The sequence below is a fragment of the Corvus cornix genome, chromosome 14 (assembly GCF_000738735.6).
Source record: "Corvus cornix cornix isolate S_Up_H32 chromosome 14, ASM73873v5, whole genome shotgun sequence".
NCBI classification, from domain to species: Eukaryota; Metazoa; Chordata; class Aves; order Passeriformes; family Corvidae; genus Corvus; species Corvus cornix.
In genome coordinates, this window is record NC_046344.1 from 14471960 (window position 1) to 14488953 (window position 16994).

General features: G+C 43.8%; 1 protein-coding gene across 2 annotated transcripts in view; it reads right to left on the bottom strand.

Moving 5' to 3' along the window:
• The window catches only part of CLUAP1 (clusterin associated protein 1), a 58063-nt gene extending 42639 nt beyond the window's left edge, over nt 1–15424 (bottom strand). For both annotated transcript variants that reach the window (XM_039560581.1, XM_039560580.1), the window contains exons 1-5: nt 15359–15424; nt 14760–14871; nt 13482–13566; nt 9319–9498; nt 8140–8235 (exon numbers count right to left, since the gene is read on the bottom strand). In XM_039560581.1, coding sequence (XP_039416515.1) covers nt 8140–8235; nt 9319–9498; nt 13482–13566; nt 14760–14871; nt 15359–15380 — 495 coding nt within the window. In that variant the 5' untranslated portion in view covers nt 15381–15424. The remainder of the gene's footprint in view (nt 1–8139; nt 8236–9318; nt 9499–13481; nt 13567–14759; nt 14872–15358) is intronic.
• Between the last annotated feature and the right edge of the window lie 1570 nt (nt 15425–16994).

A 16994-nucleotide genomic window follows, 5' to 3' on the forward strand; every position in this document is an offset into this window, starting at 1 on the left:
ACAGGAGTTACACCTGTTGGTGGCAGTGGCTGCTCACACTGCCTGAAGTGCTCGTGAACATCCCTCTGTCCACAAAGAATAACAAACTCCAAAGCAGAAAGTTAATTTGGGCAAAAATACGATAGAGAACATCTGTGCAATACAAATTCCCAAATAATTCCATAGGTAGATGTTTTTGGAGGAGGGTGGGGAAGAATAATGTAGCTCAGTTGCTATTCTGGGAACATTTAGCATTTCAGAAGCTCAGCAAAATCCCTGTTTATTTGTGAGGCCTTGGCCAGGACCAGCCTGGTGCAGACACTGCCCTGCCAACTGCACTCGGTTCAGAGGGTCTGTGCCACAGGGCCAACAGACTTCAAACAAAATAGCAAAGGGAATTATTGTCCTTTCCACTTGCAAAAGAGATCAAAGAACAGCAAGGACTGTAGTCTTTAATCATAAACAACTCCCTCACCAACTCCCCTCCAGCAGCCTGGTGAAACACCCCAGAACACGCACAGGGCACTGCAATGGGGCAGGGCGAGGAACTGATGGGTTTGGAGAAACTTCTGAGGAGCTGCCCTTTTAAGTGGAATAATTTATGCAAGTCTAATGTCTTTCCTTCTTCTGTCTTCTCTCTAACAGCCTTGAGTTTCATGTACACACCACAGTTGTCCACAGAAATCCACATCATTTTCTACAGCGAGGTTCAGTCCTACAGCCACATGTTCCGGGAAAAATCTGTCAGGGAAATGCAGAGCAGTGGGAAGGCTGGAATTTGTATTTTCAGGCTGTGGAATCAGGGTTAAACTGGAAAAGGAGAAGGTCAGGGCAATTAAACCCTCACACCCCAAGAGATGGAGAGGAGAATCCTCTGTACACACAGCTCATCCCTAAAACTCTGCCTTGGAATGTGCATTTTCCACTTCACTGTTACAACAGCGCCACTAACCCAACTTTGACTCTCTGGAGTAATAAGTCTAAGTGGAAAAGATATTAAATATTATGGAAAATTAGTAATATATAATGGAAATAGAATAGAAACATAAATACATTTTGAGTCTATCAAAAGCACTGAGATATTTTTTTGTGGATGTCTGTCACGGCTTCCCATGTCCAGTCACTGGGCCATTTCTTGCTACCCGATGAACACTCTCAGAGAGGAAACTTTTATTTTTAATATCACTTCCCAAGAAGGACCCTTTGCAAGTGCACCCACCACTTCCCTGACTGGGAATCTCCCCCCATGAGCTTCATTCTCAGTTAACAATGAAGAGCCACTATTGCAAAACCTGTTCTACAAATATGTCCAAGGAAGCATTTTCAACTGGTAATGGATTTCCATTTCTGCAGACCAAAAGCTGATAAAGCAGCTTTCCAGCGTGCCTGATGTATGGAAAAATGGATGCACTCCTCCTCCAAACTGCAGGAAGGAACCAAGGCAAGTAATTAGGCATGACCAGCACACAAGTTACTGCTGATAGATGTGGAGTAATAACATGTACTGATGTGCTCAAGGTCTAGCAGAGGTTTCTGAACACCTTTTTCGTGGTAAGGTGAAATTAAAGCTTTTTTCCTAACACACTGGTCTAGCTGTGGCTGCCCCATCCCTGGAAGTGCCCAAGGCCAGGGTGGATTGAGCTTGGAGCAACCTGGGATAGTGGAAGTGTTCCCTGCCCATGGCAGGGGTGGAACTGGGTGATCTTTAAGGTCCTCCCAACTCAAACCATTCCATGATTCTTTTTCTGAGTTTTTGACCGCAGGTTAAATCTTTCTTTGTTTTCCAGGGGTTCTAAGGCTGATGCACACAGAAGTGCGTGCACTCCTCACTGCCACTTCAGCCTCAATCCAGGCAGCACCACATCCCCTGCTCCCTGCAAACAGGGCCTTGGCAATTCCAGCTGTCCATGCAGGCCACAAAGCTCTCCTTTAGGAGTTTATTATTCAGGGAGTTCACTCACACACGCTGGGATCACATTTGGCCAATCCAGGGGATGGGTGACTTGGCACTGATGTATAGGAACAGAAAGGCACATGAGGGACACGAATCCTTCTGAAGGAATGTGACCCTTCCCAACAGCCCATTTTCCCCCTCAAGACATTAAAGTCAAGGTCATGGAGAATTTTGCTACTTCCAGACTATGCTGCTTGTTTTCATGCTCATCTCAGCAGTCTCCAAAGGGTATCCACAAAGACACTTCCCTACTCAGCAATGCAGAGCCTCAATCAGTGCCCCAAACCCTCAGCTATCCCTACATGTAAAACATGTCACAAGGAGGTCTGGAAGAGAGAAGCAACTGGAAAACATAATTTTTCAACGGATCAAAAAGAATCAGAAGTAACCTGCATGTGGCTCTGTTGAGGCAGGAAAGAGAACTTTAAAGCTTTCTGACAGAGATGAATTTACACTGCTCTGTTCCCAGGTCCATCCATCTTCTGGCTCTGGAGTTGATGCCACTGATTCACCCTCAGCTCACAGACCCCAGGATGTGCCTCCTGTGATCTTCCTACACCCTCAGAATCCTCACCTTTCATTTCTTTGTGTCAGGTTTGAGGACAGACTGCATTGGTAAAGCTTGGATTAGTCCCCAGCACTACAGGGTGTCACTTCCTGGGTCCTTGGCCAGGAGGTGGCCTGGGATGTCTCCTCCAGAATGTGGGAAGATGACAAGGAACTTCTTGTTCCAGAGCAAAAGCTAAGCCTGTGAGTGGAACTCCAAATACTCAGCTAGAAATGGCCTTGGGCAGCATAGGCATTGCTGGTTGGTTTTCAAAAGAAAAAAGGGCAGGGCTGGAAGAGACCTTAAAGCTCAGCTCATTCCAACTCCCTGCCATGGGCAGGGACACCTTCCACTGGACATAACTGGTCCCCAGAATGCCAGGAGAAATGTGCCAACCACTACTTTACAGCTGATGCCATTTCTTCAAGCTAAATACTCCTGGGAGGGTCATACAAAATAATTTCTTACTTAAAATACATGCACACAACTGCAGTTGTGGTTAAATATTCAGGGCAGCATTGATTCAACAGCTGCATGGGTTAATTTTGGCTTCCCAATTTGCAATAAGCCCTCTTCCTCAAAACTGATGGGTTAGGTTTGGGTGAGAAGCAGGACTGCTCAAAAAAAGTGAAGCAAACCAAGTAATTCTCCAGAGTTGTGGCAATTTCAAGTTATAAATTTCCACTAGAAGTTCTATGTGTGGCAGTTCTGTAACCAAAGCCCAGGAAATGAGAGAAATTCATTTATCAGCCTCCCCCAGGCAGCGTCTTGTATCCAGAAGTAACATTTGGCAGACGGAAAAATGCTTCCAACATTCCCAATAAAATGATTTTTTGCAGTTAAGTTTCAAAGAGCAGGGAATGATGCAGCCATCTCTGAAATCACATCTCCCTCCCTCCTCGAGCAGCAGCGGCAGGAGGGTGAAGGAAGGGAGGAAAGGCTCTTTAATCCAAAAGCTGGGAAGAAAGAGATCCAAGTGAAATGTCCTCAGTGGCAAGGCTTTGTGCTGGAACTGCCTCAGCTCCACAGCTGGGTCTAAATGCCTTTGGCTCTCTGAAGAGTTTAATTCCAGCCTTTCCCAGCTGAATTTGGTAACGAGATTCTCAGTGACTCCCATCACTTTGGGAACAAGCTGGTGCTGTGGACATCCATAACAATAACAGGGAGCAGTGCCCTGTACTTACTCCAAAATTTATCCTCCACAGAGTGGCAAACACTTCATGTGCCTGTTTAAAGCTTTAATCTACCACATCCAGCAATTCCTTTATTTACAGGAGCGGACACAGGGAATAAACACTTTGTTCCAGGGCACAGATGGGGTAAGTGCCAAGAGGAGCATTAGAAAACAAACCCACTGCATTGTCCATCTTCAGCACAAGCTAAAAGCCTTTAAAAACAGATTATTTTCATTTTTCTCCAGTTTTACAGGGCTTAGAGCTAATTAAGGGTAAATAAAATGAAAACAACCCTGAGAAGGTCAGAAATCTTTCTGCCTGCCACCAACACAGAGGCAGTTTTCTTCTGGAATTTTTTTTTGCTTCATTATCTTCCTGTGTCCAATAATTCAGCAAGGCTCAGCAGAGCAGCTTCCTGACAGGCTCCTGCTAATGTGGCCCAGGACCTCTGGCAGAAGCAGAGTGGGAGGCACTCGGAGTTAAAAACAGCCAGGAGCTTTTCCTTTTGGATTTCCATTGTAGGATAATTCAAGAGATCCCTTCCTCAAATGAGCACAACTGACCTTGAAAATCTCATTACTGCTTTATTTTGAGCTGAAGAATGATTTGGACCAGCTCATCACCCCTCCCTTCCCCCAAAGATTAATCTGGCCATTTCCCCCATTGTGCCACTTTTTTAGGATACAGAGCACCACTGGCTTTTCCAACATCCTTTTCCATGTACAGAATGGCAGCTGTGTAGATCCCAGAAAAGGGAATGCATAGGGAAGCAGTGCTGCATTTTGCCTGAGTGCTGACATTAATTCTCTTGCTACTTTTCTTGATTTGGGGTTTGACAGCCTTAATCACAGACTGGTATTTTCAACTTCTTGTTTCCTCCATTCATTTAGTACTGTGTAGGAAGACACAGAAAGAAATCCAAACAAAATCTCTCATCCTCACCTCAAATCCAAATCAACCTCCACCTTTCTCATGCAAAAAAAATCCCAAAAAAACAGAACTCAACATGCCTGGTTACTTTTCCAAAGCTAACTGTAAATATTCTGAAAATTAAAGTTACATAGCAATGAAATGCAGAGAAAGTGCCCCTGGCAGGAAAGGAAACAATAAAGATGAGGATGTATTTCTCCATGCACGGAATTTGCATGGAATTGGGCTTTTCATTTAGGGATCTCACTGTGTGGCACCAAACTCATTCATCAGCTCCACTAAACTCTACAAATCCCAACTGCAATTTCTCCAAGACTTGGACCAGCAAGACTGGAAACTGCAAATTAGCTTCCAAATGTAAGGCTGAAATGTGTTTTAAAATAGAAATTCTGTGTCTCCAGCACTGCCACAGGACACCAGTAACCTGCACTGTGCTAATCCACAGCTGGGCTAGAAACAACACAGCTTCCATGGAATTCAGTCATCATATTTGTGATTGTCATCTGACAGTACAGCTTTGGGATTTCTTTGGGTTTTTTTCTCCCATACAACTTAACAACATCACAGTCTGAATTCAGCACACTCTGTAGGTTTTGTTTCTTCCTCTGCTGTTAATTGAAGATTCTTTTTTAACATTCCAGATTACCTTTGGAAGCAGTTTAAATATACAGAAGGACTTTATATTCAGTCAGGGAATAAGATATTTGCAAAGGCTTCAGAAAGGCACAGAACCACATTTCCAGAAAATCAGACTTCAAGTCTTCCCCAAAAATATGCACATACATTTACAGCACTCTGTATCTCCAATAAACCTAACGGAACCATTCCCCTAAACTCTTCTCTAGCTGAAATTTGTTTTCATTCAGAAAGTAATTTATTTAAAAAAGTGTTTCATGACTTGGAGCAATGAAATTTATCTAAAGTATGAAGCTTTTCTACACAGTTTCTATACAAATTATGTACAAAAAGACTCCAACAGAGAAGGTAAAGGTTGTGGAGCAAATTAGAGTCAACATTTCCAAACGAAATAATGAGTTTTACTTCACTTTTCCCCAATGATCTTTCCCCAAAAGCTGCTCAGACTATGAAAACAGATCTAGTCAACCCATTAGTGCCAAATGCTGACATTTCCTTTATAGTTCCTGGAAAATGAAGCCATTTTCATGTAAGATAGAAATAACATTTATCATCAATCTGTTTAAGCTTAGGTAAGAAGAGCTTTTATTTCAATATTTGGAAATGAATGGATTGGAAAAAGAAAGAAAAAAGAGGTTCAGGGACCATAAAACTCCCATGTTTTCAAATTCCTTTAAACACTATGACAGCTGTTGATACATTTTAGCACATGCAACAGGTTCTAGGAGATCAATGGAATAAAAAACTGAACCCCAGTGCTCCCCTGCCCTTCAACAGCACAAACCCTCTGGCAGTGCCCTTAGTGTGAGCATTAATTAGCCAGGCAGTGTCAAAAGAAAATCACCCATGGAAATCAAGAATCTGCACATTAAAAAGTAATAAAATTAATCTTGGATTAATGGCAACTAATTTGGTGTCTAGCAGCAAAGCCCTACTCCCCACCTCAAAGCCAGAATGAACTGCAATTCTTCCCCACCTGGAATGGGAGGGAAGGGCAGGCAGAGGACGCCATTCCTGAGGTCTCCTGAGCACCTCAGCACCCCTGTGAAGGATCCAGGGAGGATGTGGCAGGTGAGGAAGGGCAGTTCCTTACTGCCCTCAGCACTGGCTACATGACAAGAACCCCAGACCCAACAGTGATGGAAAAAACCAGCAGCGTTTGGCTCTAAGCCTCTCCTGTGATGGGCAAATTTCATACTTGAAGTGAGAGGCAGAATTGGGGGCTTATAACTAAAAATTACAAATTCCACTGAGAACTGGTTCTGCAACCTCCTGACTTTTAACCTGAAACCTGTTTGCTTTGCTATAATGTACCAAACTGGACATTTAACACACGAGCCACAAATGGGTCCTTCAGGTTTAACAAATCAATGCAGAACCTTGGAACCAGCCCCAAATCGTAAGGAACAGAGCTCAAAAGCCTCGTCTGCGGCTCTCTGGAGGCTCTCCCCGTGCTGTCATTGTCACCTGCTGCCTTCAGGCGATGCTCTCAGAGCTAATGACACAGAAGGTCACCTTTCCCAGGACAGCATTTCTTAAAGACAACAAGTTCCGTCTGCCAAACCTTTCTGCAAAACACAACCTGTGCACCTGGACAGGATGAGCTGGCCCCACCTTGTGCACTCAGCCACAAGGAACATGTGCTCACAGCTCTCTCTAGGAAATCCAATCCTTTTAGAAATGGCACCTTTAAATAGGCTCCCACTCCAGAGCTCTTAATGACCCCAGGGAGAAGTGGCTGCACTGAAGCACTTTCTCTTCTCTTCATTTTTCAGCTCATGCTTTCAGCACACTCCACTTGTGCCTGGCCCCTTTCCAGGGCCCAGTTCTAGACTTGGTGTCCTAAAAGCCTTGATTTCAAGTGACTAAACAACAGGCAGTTCCAAACCAGTGCTTGAGTACTTTTACAAATGCCTTAATTGATCAATATTGGGCTTTTGGCAGAGTTACAGGGATGCTGTACTCTGAACAAAAGCGTCCAATGCTCCATTAAAGCAAATATTAACACATTGCATAGCAGCTGTGTGAAAACTCCTTCAAAGCCAAGAAATGAGGCAGAGTGCCAGAGGAGAAGCAACTGATTAATAGTTCTGTGACACTGGTGCATGTTGAAATAAACTGGATTATCACTTCTCCCTCTCTTTTGAAATATGAATACCCTGCACACCACACTGATGTATGGATGCAGCAGGAAAGGCAGTGTTCCATGGATGAACTTCCCAGTGTATCAGCCACCCTTTGAAACACCTGTACTCCATCAAACAAGGATTTGGGAGCACTAATTGTCGAGGCTTAGAGTTTACAGCTCTTAAGGGTGCACTCCCTACAGCTCAGACCCTGCAAATCTGAACATTTCCACGTTTCCAATATCATGCATGGTCTCCATTCTTTAAAGTCCCTTTTCAAAAAATGAAGAACCTCCAGCATTGCAGATAAAGGCACTGAAGAAAATAATGGCAAGACTTCCTGGCAGTGTGTCACTGACTTCAAACAACAGCTTTTGATTTTACTTCATTACTTCTCCAGCTAAGCTGAAGAACATGTACCTTGCAGGCTGGGATGCCTCCAGCTCCTGCCTCAGAAATAATGAGCCTTGCTCTTGGAAAACTAACAGCATTCATCATTTATGTGGTAGAATATATCCATCCCCACCACTACAGCCTGCATGTGTATTTCCAAACAGAAAGTATTTCAGTTTTCTGCTGAAGAGAAAATGCCAAGCTGTTCTCTCAGGCTTCCTGCAATCCAGACATGAATAGGAGAAGGAAGGAAATGCAAACTGTCAGACCCATTCCTTCAAACTCACAGAATATTCATGTCAAGTGCAGACATTAATAAGAACGGAGACTTTTTTCCCTTTTTTCCTTTGAGGCACCCAGTGAACACAAGTTTTTCCATGCTCTCCAGCACGTACTTACCCTCAGTTCCACCTCTTTGCCAAGTAAGTCATACAGGATTGCTCCTTTGGAGGTGATTTCAGAAGCAAGCTGCCTAGCTGCCTTCAAGTCAGCAATCTGGGAACACAGCAACAGCACTGAATAGCAGGACAACCCCCAACATCACAAAGAAAATCCAGGATATTTCCCATTTTGATGTCAAAATTTCACAGGAGGTCAAAACTCTACCAGAGGTTGGGCACTGGAATCAGAGTGAACACGTCTCTCTTGGCTTTGAAACAGCCCAGGTGAGGCCCCTTCAGGTACAGGTTTCTGAGTGAAACCCCAAGCACTTTAAGCCAAGAAAAAAACCCACAAATCTCCTCAGAACTGTGACTCAGCCAGTTGTTGGTTCATGTGCTGCCCAGGACAAAGGGAAACATAGGCAGAAGTAAAGATTTTATATACCAAGAGGAATGTGACCAGCCTGCAGTGTAAACCCTGAACTTTTGAGCACTTACCACGTGGTTTTTTGTTATTTTTTCAGAGAGAAACATCAGACTTACACAGAGGAGAATCACCTGTGGGTCTGCCATTTTCTCAAGAATCACAGGAACAGAGAATCATGGGATGGTTTGTGTGGGAAGAGACCTTAAAGCCCATCCAGTCCCACCCCCTGCCATGGGCAGGGACACCTTCCACAGAAGTAGTAACAGAAATTCCTCTTATTTAGTAAAGTGATGGGTTATTGGGGTTTTTTAATATTTAGAGAAGGTGCTTTTAAAATATCTAGAGATGGCTTTTATTTTAAGGGCTTGAACAGCTTTGATGTCTGTTAGGGTCACAGGAAGATCTCCCTTTGCTTCAATGCAAATGGGCTGAAAAATCAACTTTCAGTCAGTATTTTGCAAGCTCCTCCTGTTGCAAAAGTTTTGTAGGTAAAGAATGATCTTTATTCCAGCCTACTCCAATATTTCTATGATTTCAACAGCATTTCAATGCTGTTGAGAGAGAAAGAGAACCAATTTTGTGCCACTGTTGCCCTGTTTGTGGTTGAGAATTCAGAGATCAAAGCAAATCACAGAATCACAGAACCTCACCTACTGAAAGTCTGACTTAAAACCCGGCCTACTGCCTTGCCAGAAGATTCTCCACTTAAATTTCAGCTAGAAAACAGGTGAGTTTTTCCTAAGTGAACACAAGAGTGCCAGTTTTGCTTACTTTTGAGCCCAGATCAAACTTGAACTTGCTGCTGTCCTCCTCTGGGAGGTCTGCACGCTCCCCTCCCTGGGTGTTCATGGCCCTGTAGAGCACTGAGGTGACCTTGAGCAGCTCCTTCACAGCGTATCCATCTGCCTGGTACAGCTTCTTCGTGTTGAGCTTGATGTGAGCCTTAGTAGCCTTGGGCAAGAAAGAAAGAATTCAGCAGTCATAAAGAACAAAATCCTCAGTTATCTGCACTCCAAAGCTCTTTTTGGGGGCACCATGCTCTGCTGTACAGAATAATTCCTCCATTTGGACACCCAGTTTGCCTCATCATAATACTGGTATTTCTAGAAGAAATTTTTCTGAAAGCTGTGCACTTTCTGCATGTCAGAACATTTGCAGAAAACCCCTCAAACTATCATTATTTCTTCCCTGAGTAAAGATCAGCAAAAAACCCTGTGCACCACTTAAATTCAAATTAAGTTTAAGTGGAAAGTAAGTGCTGCCCAGGGCTTGCGATGATGCTACAGAGAGGTAAATTTCACCCTTAATGAGTGGCAAGAATAAGATCAGTTATCCTAATTTAACTGTCTTCTCTTCCAGCAGCACCTTCCAAATGTTTCATTGTGTCTCTCAATTTCCCCCTGCTATGATATTAGTGATTTTATTCCCTTGTCTCCCATCTCTGAAAGGTACAGACAGAGCAGTAAGGAAAAAAATATTAAAAATTCTAATATTATCTTTTTGTACTTCAAAATAATAAAGGGGGGAAATGACTATCTGCACAGAAAGGACACAAACGTTGTTCTTGAAATTCCTGGTAAGTTTATATTATAAATGAATAGCCCCAAGGAGCCAACCACAAATTTCAGATTAAACTTTGAGGGAGTCTTCATGGTGGCATAACTAAACAAGGAAGCAAAAAAAAAAATATTGATCACGAGCTATGGATATAAAAATTAAGCTTTAAAATGACACATTAAGCCCAAAAGTGACTTAACATCTTCTTTTCAGTGTATTTTTAAGATGAAACTTCTGCTGAAATGTTTCTCCTTTGGGAATGCTGTGGCAGATAGAGCCTATCCATGAGTCACTGGTGGTATTACACAGCTTTGGTTTTACAGTGTTCCTGGAAGGAATTCCCATTCCCCTCAGGCTCTGACAGGGCAGGATCTTCAAGCTGGGGGAAGAGTCTCAAATATTACAGTATTTGGTACAAGGTTTGCCCACCTGTGAAACTAAAGAGAGAAAGGACCACCACCTCAAACCGTGGATTTGGCTCCAGCTTTTCAAAGGAAACAAAGCAAATGGATGTTGGCCCATGTTTCTTTGCATGTATTTTATTAAACTTTGTGACTTAAGAATCAGATTTTAATTTCCAATAAATATTTTCCTTTTGCCTCTCTCATCCCAAAATCTCAATCCAGCAGAGGAAAATGACTCTGTATCTGTTTCCAGTGACACGACCCAAGTGGAATGGCTGGAGCTGTGTCAGAGGAGGGTCAGGTTGGAGATCAGGAAAAGGTTTTTCCCCCAGAGGGTGCTGGGACACTGACCAGGCTCCCCAGGGAATGGGCACAGCCCCAAGGCTGCCAGAGCTCAAGGTTCCAACTCAGGATCTTCTGTGATTCCTGAAAACTGAAGCCCAAACTCCTAGAACAGGCTCCTGATGTTTTGCACCCTGAGCTGGGGGAATACAGAGTCACAGTACAAAAAAACCCTGATTCCTTTTGAAATGTTGTTCTCAGAACGACCTCAAATGAGCCAAGACACAAAGTGAAAAGCTAGGTATGTCCACCTCCCTTCCTCTGCAGTAGAAGCAATCTAAAAAATTAATTGTAGAAACAGCAAGTATGACATTGTAGGAGAAGTGGTCATTAAATTGATGGACTCTGTTAAACATCCCCTGTCCAAAAGCACTAAATTATAAAGGATGTTGTTAAGACACGAGTTCCAATTTCAGCTCCATTCACTCTCAAGAGAGTAAAATCAATGTCTAGTAAGAGGGAAAAAATGGCTTTTCATTCAAAGGCTACTTAAAAAGAGAAAAAAAATACACAGACAAGTACATATATTTTTCAGATTGGCACAATGGCCCTGTGGAGTCAAGAAGACAACTTCATGTTTGGAAAGTCACCTCATCACTTCATGTTTGGGACAGTTGCCTATTTTATTTGTTGTTGTATTTTATAACATTTCTAGTTTTAAAGAACCATTTAAAGCCACAGCTATTTATTCTGAAGATCAGATGGTTAAAATGCAACAGAAAAATATATAAATATATAGCAAGAATGGCAGCAACAGCCAGAAAATTTGCTTAACTTCACAATCTGCTTTATTACTATAATGGAGCCAAATTTTGACTGTGGTGTCTGACTCTTACAAAAGGTTTTGTGGCCTTAGGTTGCTCAGTTTGTTTTCATGAATGGATTTCTATGAGATGAACTCATCAGAGGCTTTTTGTTGCCCTCTACTTCAAATTTGGATCCAAGTGGGCTCCAGCAGGGGCCAGGTACTGAGCCCCACCAATTAGGGGAGCTCTAGGGGGGCAAATGATTAAAAGCCCACCTAAGACAACCTTGCAGACACTTCAGAACTTTTAGGTGTGGAAAGGAGACATTCACTAAATTCTCAAACTGCCAGGAACACAGAGCAGTACCTAATTTGTGTGGAAAATTAACACCTCCTTCCTCCTTGTTCAGTAAAGCAGAGCAAAGCTCCAGTTGTACTTCCTAATGATGGATCTGTCCTGACATTCTCTTCTGAGACAATTCTGTCTCCATCAAATCTCCCAAATTAAGCCATTAACTCCTGGAGAACATAATTGTGGACAGTGAATTACTAAGGAAATGTCTACAAGCTTTTCTCATCCTGAAAATGCTGAAAACCTACAATAATCCCCATATTAACTTGTAATATTAACTGAGACTAAGTACAGCATGATTAAAGTAATTTCCATTAATTTCATTTTCTGAATCATATTATGTAATTCTCCAAAACCTTTGAGATTTCTGACATGAAATCAGCTATTGAAAAGCAAGACATTATTTCTGCTTCCAGACTTGTGCTTGGAGGGGGGAAACACTTCCAAACAAAACAGACCTTTTCACTCCATCTCATGATGCTCCAGGGCTCAAAAGTACATTCTAATATGTACAGGAATGTACCATGCTCTGAACATGGCAAAATGAAGAACTAAGAGAATTTATGGTGCACACTATTCACAAATGACAAGGGAAATATGGTTAAAACGACATTTTAAATTTTTTTTAAGTATTGTAATTCATCTTTGGTATTAGCATAAAGACTTCCATTGCTTCCAGATCCACCTGCAGCCCCAGAAAGTTCTTTTCACATAATGAAGGGTGTTATCTAAGTGTGTGATAACATCAAAGGCTCACACTGCTTCAAAATCATATGAATTTTGGACAATGTTATTTTATTCCAAAAGACTAAAAAATTTCATGGCGCAATCCAAATATGCTCATGCATAAAAAAACTGGTCTGAGAAAAACACATGCCCTGATCTATGGAAAATCCCATACAACATATGCCAATATATGATTCTATAGCATAATGAAAACATCAGAAATTATGATTATTCAAGCACAGAAGAGAATCAGGCATCCAAACTTAGAAATAACCATGGTGGGATCTCTTTTAAAACAATTGAAATGGTTTAAAACCATCTCCTATCTACAGCTCTGTCTTCCACTGTTACCTTTTATAAATAAGGAGAGATAAGAATTAATATTATTTTAGATCCCAATATTGTATTTAGATCCCAATATCCTACTTAGATCCCAATATCCTATTTAGATCCCAGTTCTGCAGAGAGAAGGCCAAGATGTCTGTAACAGCACGCCCTGGCCTCTTCAAATTTCCACCAGCACAAGACACAGGATCACAGAATGGTTTGGGTGGGAAGGGACCTTAAATCCCATCCAGTCCCACCCCGTGCCATGGGCAGGGATTCCTTCCACTATCCCAGGCCGCTCCAAGCCCCATCCAACCTGGACACTTCCAGGGATAATGCAGCACCAGAATGCAACACAAACTCAGCCACCCCTTGAAGGGAAACTCTGTGGCGTTAAGAGAGAAAGTTCTAAAGCTGACATGGAACCAGGATTTCAGATTTTCAGGATTTCAGCCCAAGCACAGCTCCCGGGCAGACTCACCATGAACTGAGCCACAGCCTTAATGAAGAAAACCCGGTCCTGCTCTGTCTCCACATCCCCAGGAATGTCAGTCTGAGGTTCATACCTGTGCAAACAACAGGTGGAGATTAGAACAAGGTTCTGGCAATATTAAAAGAGACTGGTCCATCTGTGAGGCAAAAATGAAACACAAAGCAAGCACGGACAAGAGTGGAAAATAAATGTGCAGCTCCCACTGCAGCCTGGGGCATCCAGACCCTGGAATGCACACAGTGGGGTTGTACAAAACCTGACACACTGCACAAGTTCCTATCCAGACATCATTTCGAACATTCTCCTTTCACAAGTAAAGGAAACTTACGGAAAAACAAACCTGAAATCTGTGAAACGCTTAAAAAAAACAGGAGTGAGATGCAGAAAATTCTAGGAGTGGCCAGTCTATAGGAACCAGGGAGGAGTAAAGGAAAATTCAGTGATTTGGACCCTCAGTGTAAACAGCAGCATCTTCAAGACTATTTAGGCAACTTAATCCAAGTAATTTTGAGTGGTTGTGAGTATATCCCTATTTCATGATAATTGCAAGAGTATTCAGCAAATTTCTAACGGCTTGGGAATTAATGGATATTAATTATGAATCCAGGACAAAAAACCAGCAATCAGACAAACTGGTCAATGTTGGTTTCAATTATAATATTCTACCTCATGATCTTAAAAAAATCTCTTAATTTTACACTTTATTGGGAGAGAGAAGATAATGTGTAATTCAAGTAACACTTCAAGACACAGAAATATTTAACCAAAGGCTGACAATGGGTTAGGTGGGTGTAAAACTGCAACTGGACAGTGGTAGATTTGAACCAAACCATTTTACTTGTTTTAAACAGGTTGTGGATGCAGGACAATACCAGGCTGAGCCAACAACTGTAGCAACAAGGCAAAAACTGGCTGGGTTTTGGTGAAGTTCCCATAGTAGATCAATCACCCTGTTTGGATAAAAGGTCACGGACAGGATGGCTGTGGAATTTGGAGAATATGGGAGAGAGATAAGGCTACTTTTGAATGAATGTGCCCACAGATAGGGTGCAACCTCTGCCAGGACTGAGTCACTGCGTTTCCTACTCCACTCTGTGTAATTAAACTAAAAACCTGCAAACTACCACATTTCTATCTGGTATTTAGAAGAGCAGAGCTCAAAGAATAAGTATCACTGAGTTTCCTAATTTCACACCACACCATCAGTTCCAAGCACACTCCCCGCATGCCAGCATCAGCCAAAAATTTGTTAGCCTCATCACCAACCTTTTCACCAGCCACAGCAGCACTTCTGACACAAGCATGAAGTTTGGGGTGTGGAAATTCTCCATGGATATGAGTCGAGGATACCCCAGCGCCCTCATCATCTCAGTAAAATCTGAAAAATGAGGAAGAGCAGGGATTCCTTCTTATATACCCGATAAGGGCTTTGCCAAGATTGCCATCCCCCATAGAGTGCTGCTTAGTTACCATGAGATATACCCAGTGCAAAGCACTGTTAAAAAATTCAACCTCAATAATTAACATAAATCACATCATTTCAACAGAAAACACGCCAAAGTGAAAAGAGGCGTTTTAAACGAGATTCACTAAGCTGAAACAACGCTGACACAGTCTCTCCCTGCAAACGCAACGTGCAATTGTGTCCCCTAGGGGCTGGGGGAATCCCGCCCGTGCAGGGCTGTGCCACCGGGACCCCTCCCAGGCAGGGACCGGCGGGCTCAGCCCTGCATCCCCCGCGGCACCGCCCGCCGGCAGCTCCGTGTGCGGCCGAGCGCAGCAGCGGGGCCCCCCGGGAGGCCGAGCCGGGGGTGCCGCGTCCCGCCCGGCCCCGCCCGGCCCAGCCCGGCCCCGGCCGCGCTCACTGCGGAGGTCGCGGAACGACATCGCCGGGACCCGCGGCCGAGCGGCTCTGAGGCAACGGGCTACGGCGGCGCGGCGGGGCCAAACCCTGCGGGAAGCGAAGTGTGCGGCGGGCCGGACACTGAATCACGGAATCACGGAATCACGGAATCACGGAATCACGGAATCACGGAATAACTTGAGGTGGAAGAGAGCTCTGAGATCTGCGAATCAACCTGTGATCGGTCGCCACCGTGGCGACCAGAGCAGAGCACTGAGTGCCACGTCTAAGCTTTCCGTAAACACCTCCCGCCACAGTGAATCCATCGCGCACATGGGCAGCCCGTTCTGATATCCCATCACCCTTCATGGTGTGGAAAACGAGGTTCACTCTTAGTAAAGTTTTAAGGAAAGTTTAATAAAAGGGACAATTAGGAGACAATAGCAAAAAGGGTATTATTGCCCGGTGCTTTGGCAGAGAGCCAAAGGCACACCTCTACATCCAAAGATCGTCTTTAAAAGTACATCTCCTATTGCATATTCATCACAATCATGCATGATTCATAAATTCTTTGGAGTTTCTGTGTATCATCCCATCAGCCTTATCTTCCTTCTTGGCTCCATTCCATCTCTGCTCCCTCCATCAATTCTTCTCTCTGGTTTCAGGTCGTCTTCTTCTCTGATAAGATACTCCAGGAATGTGAAGGCTTTCTCTGCCTATTTTTTCTAAACTGACTACATAAACAATAGACATTCTATATCATGTATTACATTGCAGAACCTAGGTAAAGTTTTTCTAACATTAAGGAACATAAAAAAAAAAGCCAATATCACAATATATTCATAACAATTACGTAACATGCGAAAAGCCAACATCACAATACATTCATAACAATGAGAAGAAATTCTTCCTAGTATCCAACCTAAACCTCGCCTGGCACACTTAAGACTATGTCTTCTTATCCTGTCCCTTGTTCCCTGGGAGCAGAGCCCGGCTCCCACCTATTACAGCTGGTGTGGGGTCAGTGGCTCTGACCCAGGAAGAGATGACCGGTCCAGGGAGATGGTCCTGAAAGGAATCGCCTTCCTGAGGCCCGGTGTCTTCCCTCAGCTGCTGGCAGAGGAGCCCTTGCAGAGTCTGTCAGCTCTTTAGTGATATCAGCTCGTGATTCCAGCTCAGCTCTGCAGGGCAGCCTCCAGGCCAAGCCAGACCAGAGAGAGAGACGAGAGGCTCGTGTGGCTGGTTCCGCACGAAGGGAGCTTTATTGTTGGTCCCCTCCGGCGAAGGGGAAAGCCAGGGACGAGAGCTCTCCCTCACAGGGGCAGAGGGCTTAGCTTTTATAGGGATACAGGGGATGGGTAAAGGCCAATGGGTTACAAAAGATCTGCATAGGGTCTCCTAAAGGATTGGGGGTCTGTGTTTTCTTGCCGTGACCAAAGAAGTGGTTGCCTTTCCAGGGAGTCCTGCTGGGCCATTACAAAATCCCTTATCTCAGCAGAGATCCCTCCAGGGCAGGGGCTGGGCATATCCCACACCCACCTGGCTGCACCCTCCTGTCACGAAGCTGCCAAGAGTGAGAAGTTCCCCCCCCCTCAGCCTCCTCTTCTCCAGGATGGCTCCTCCAGGCTCCCTCAGCCGCTCCGCACAGGACATGAGCT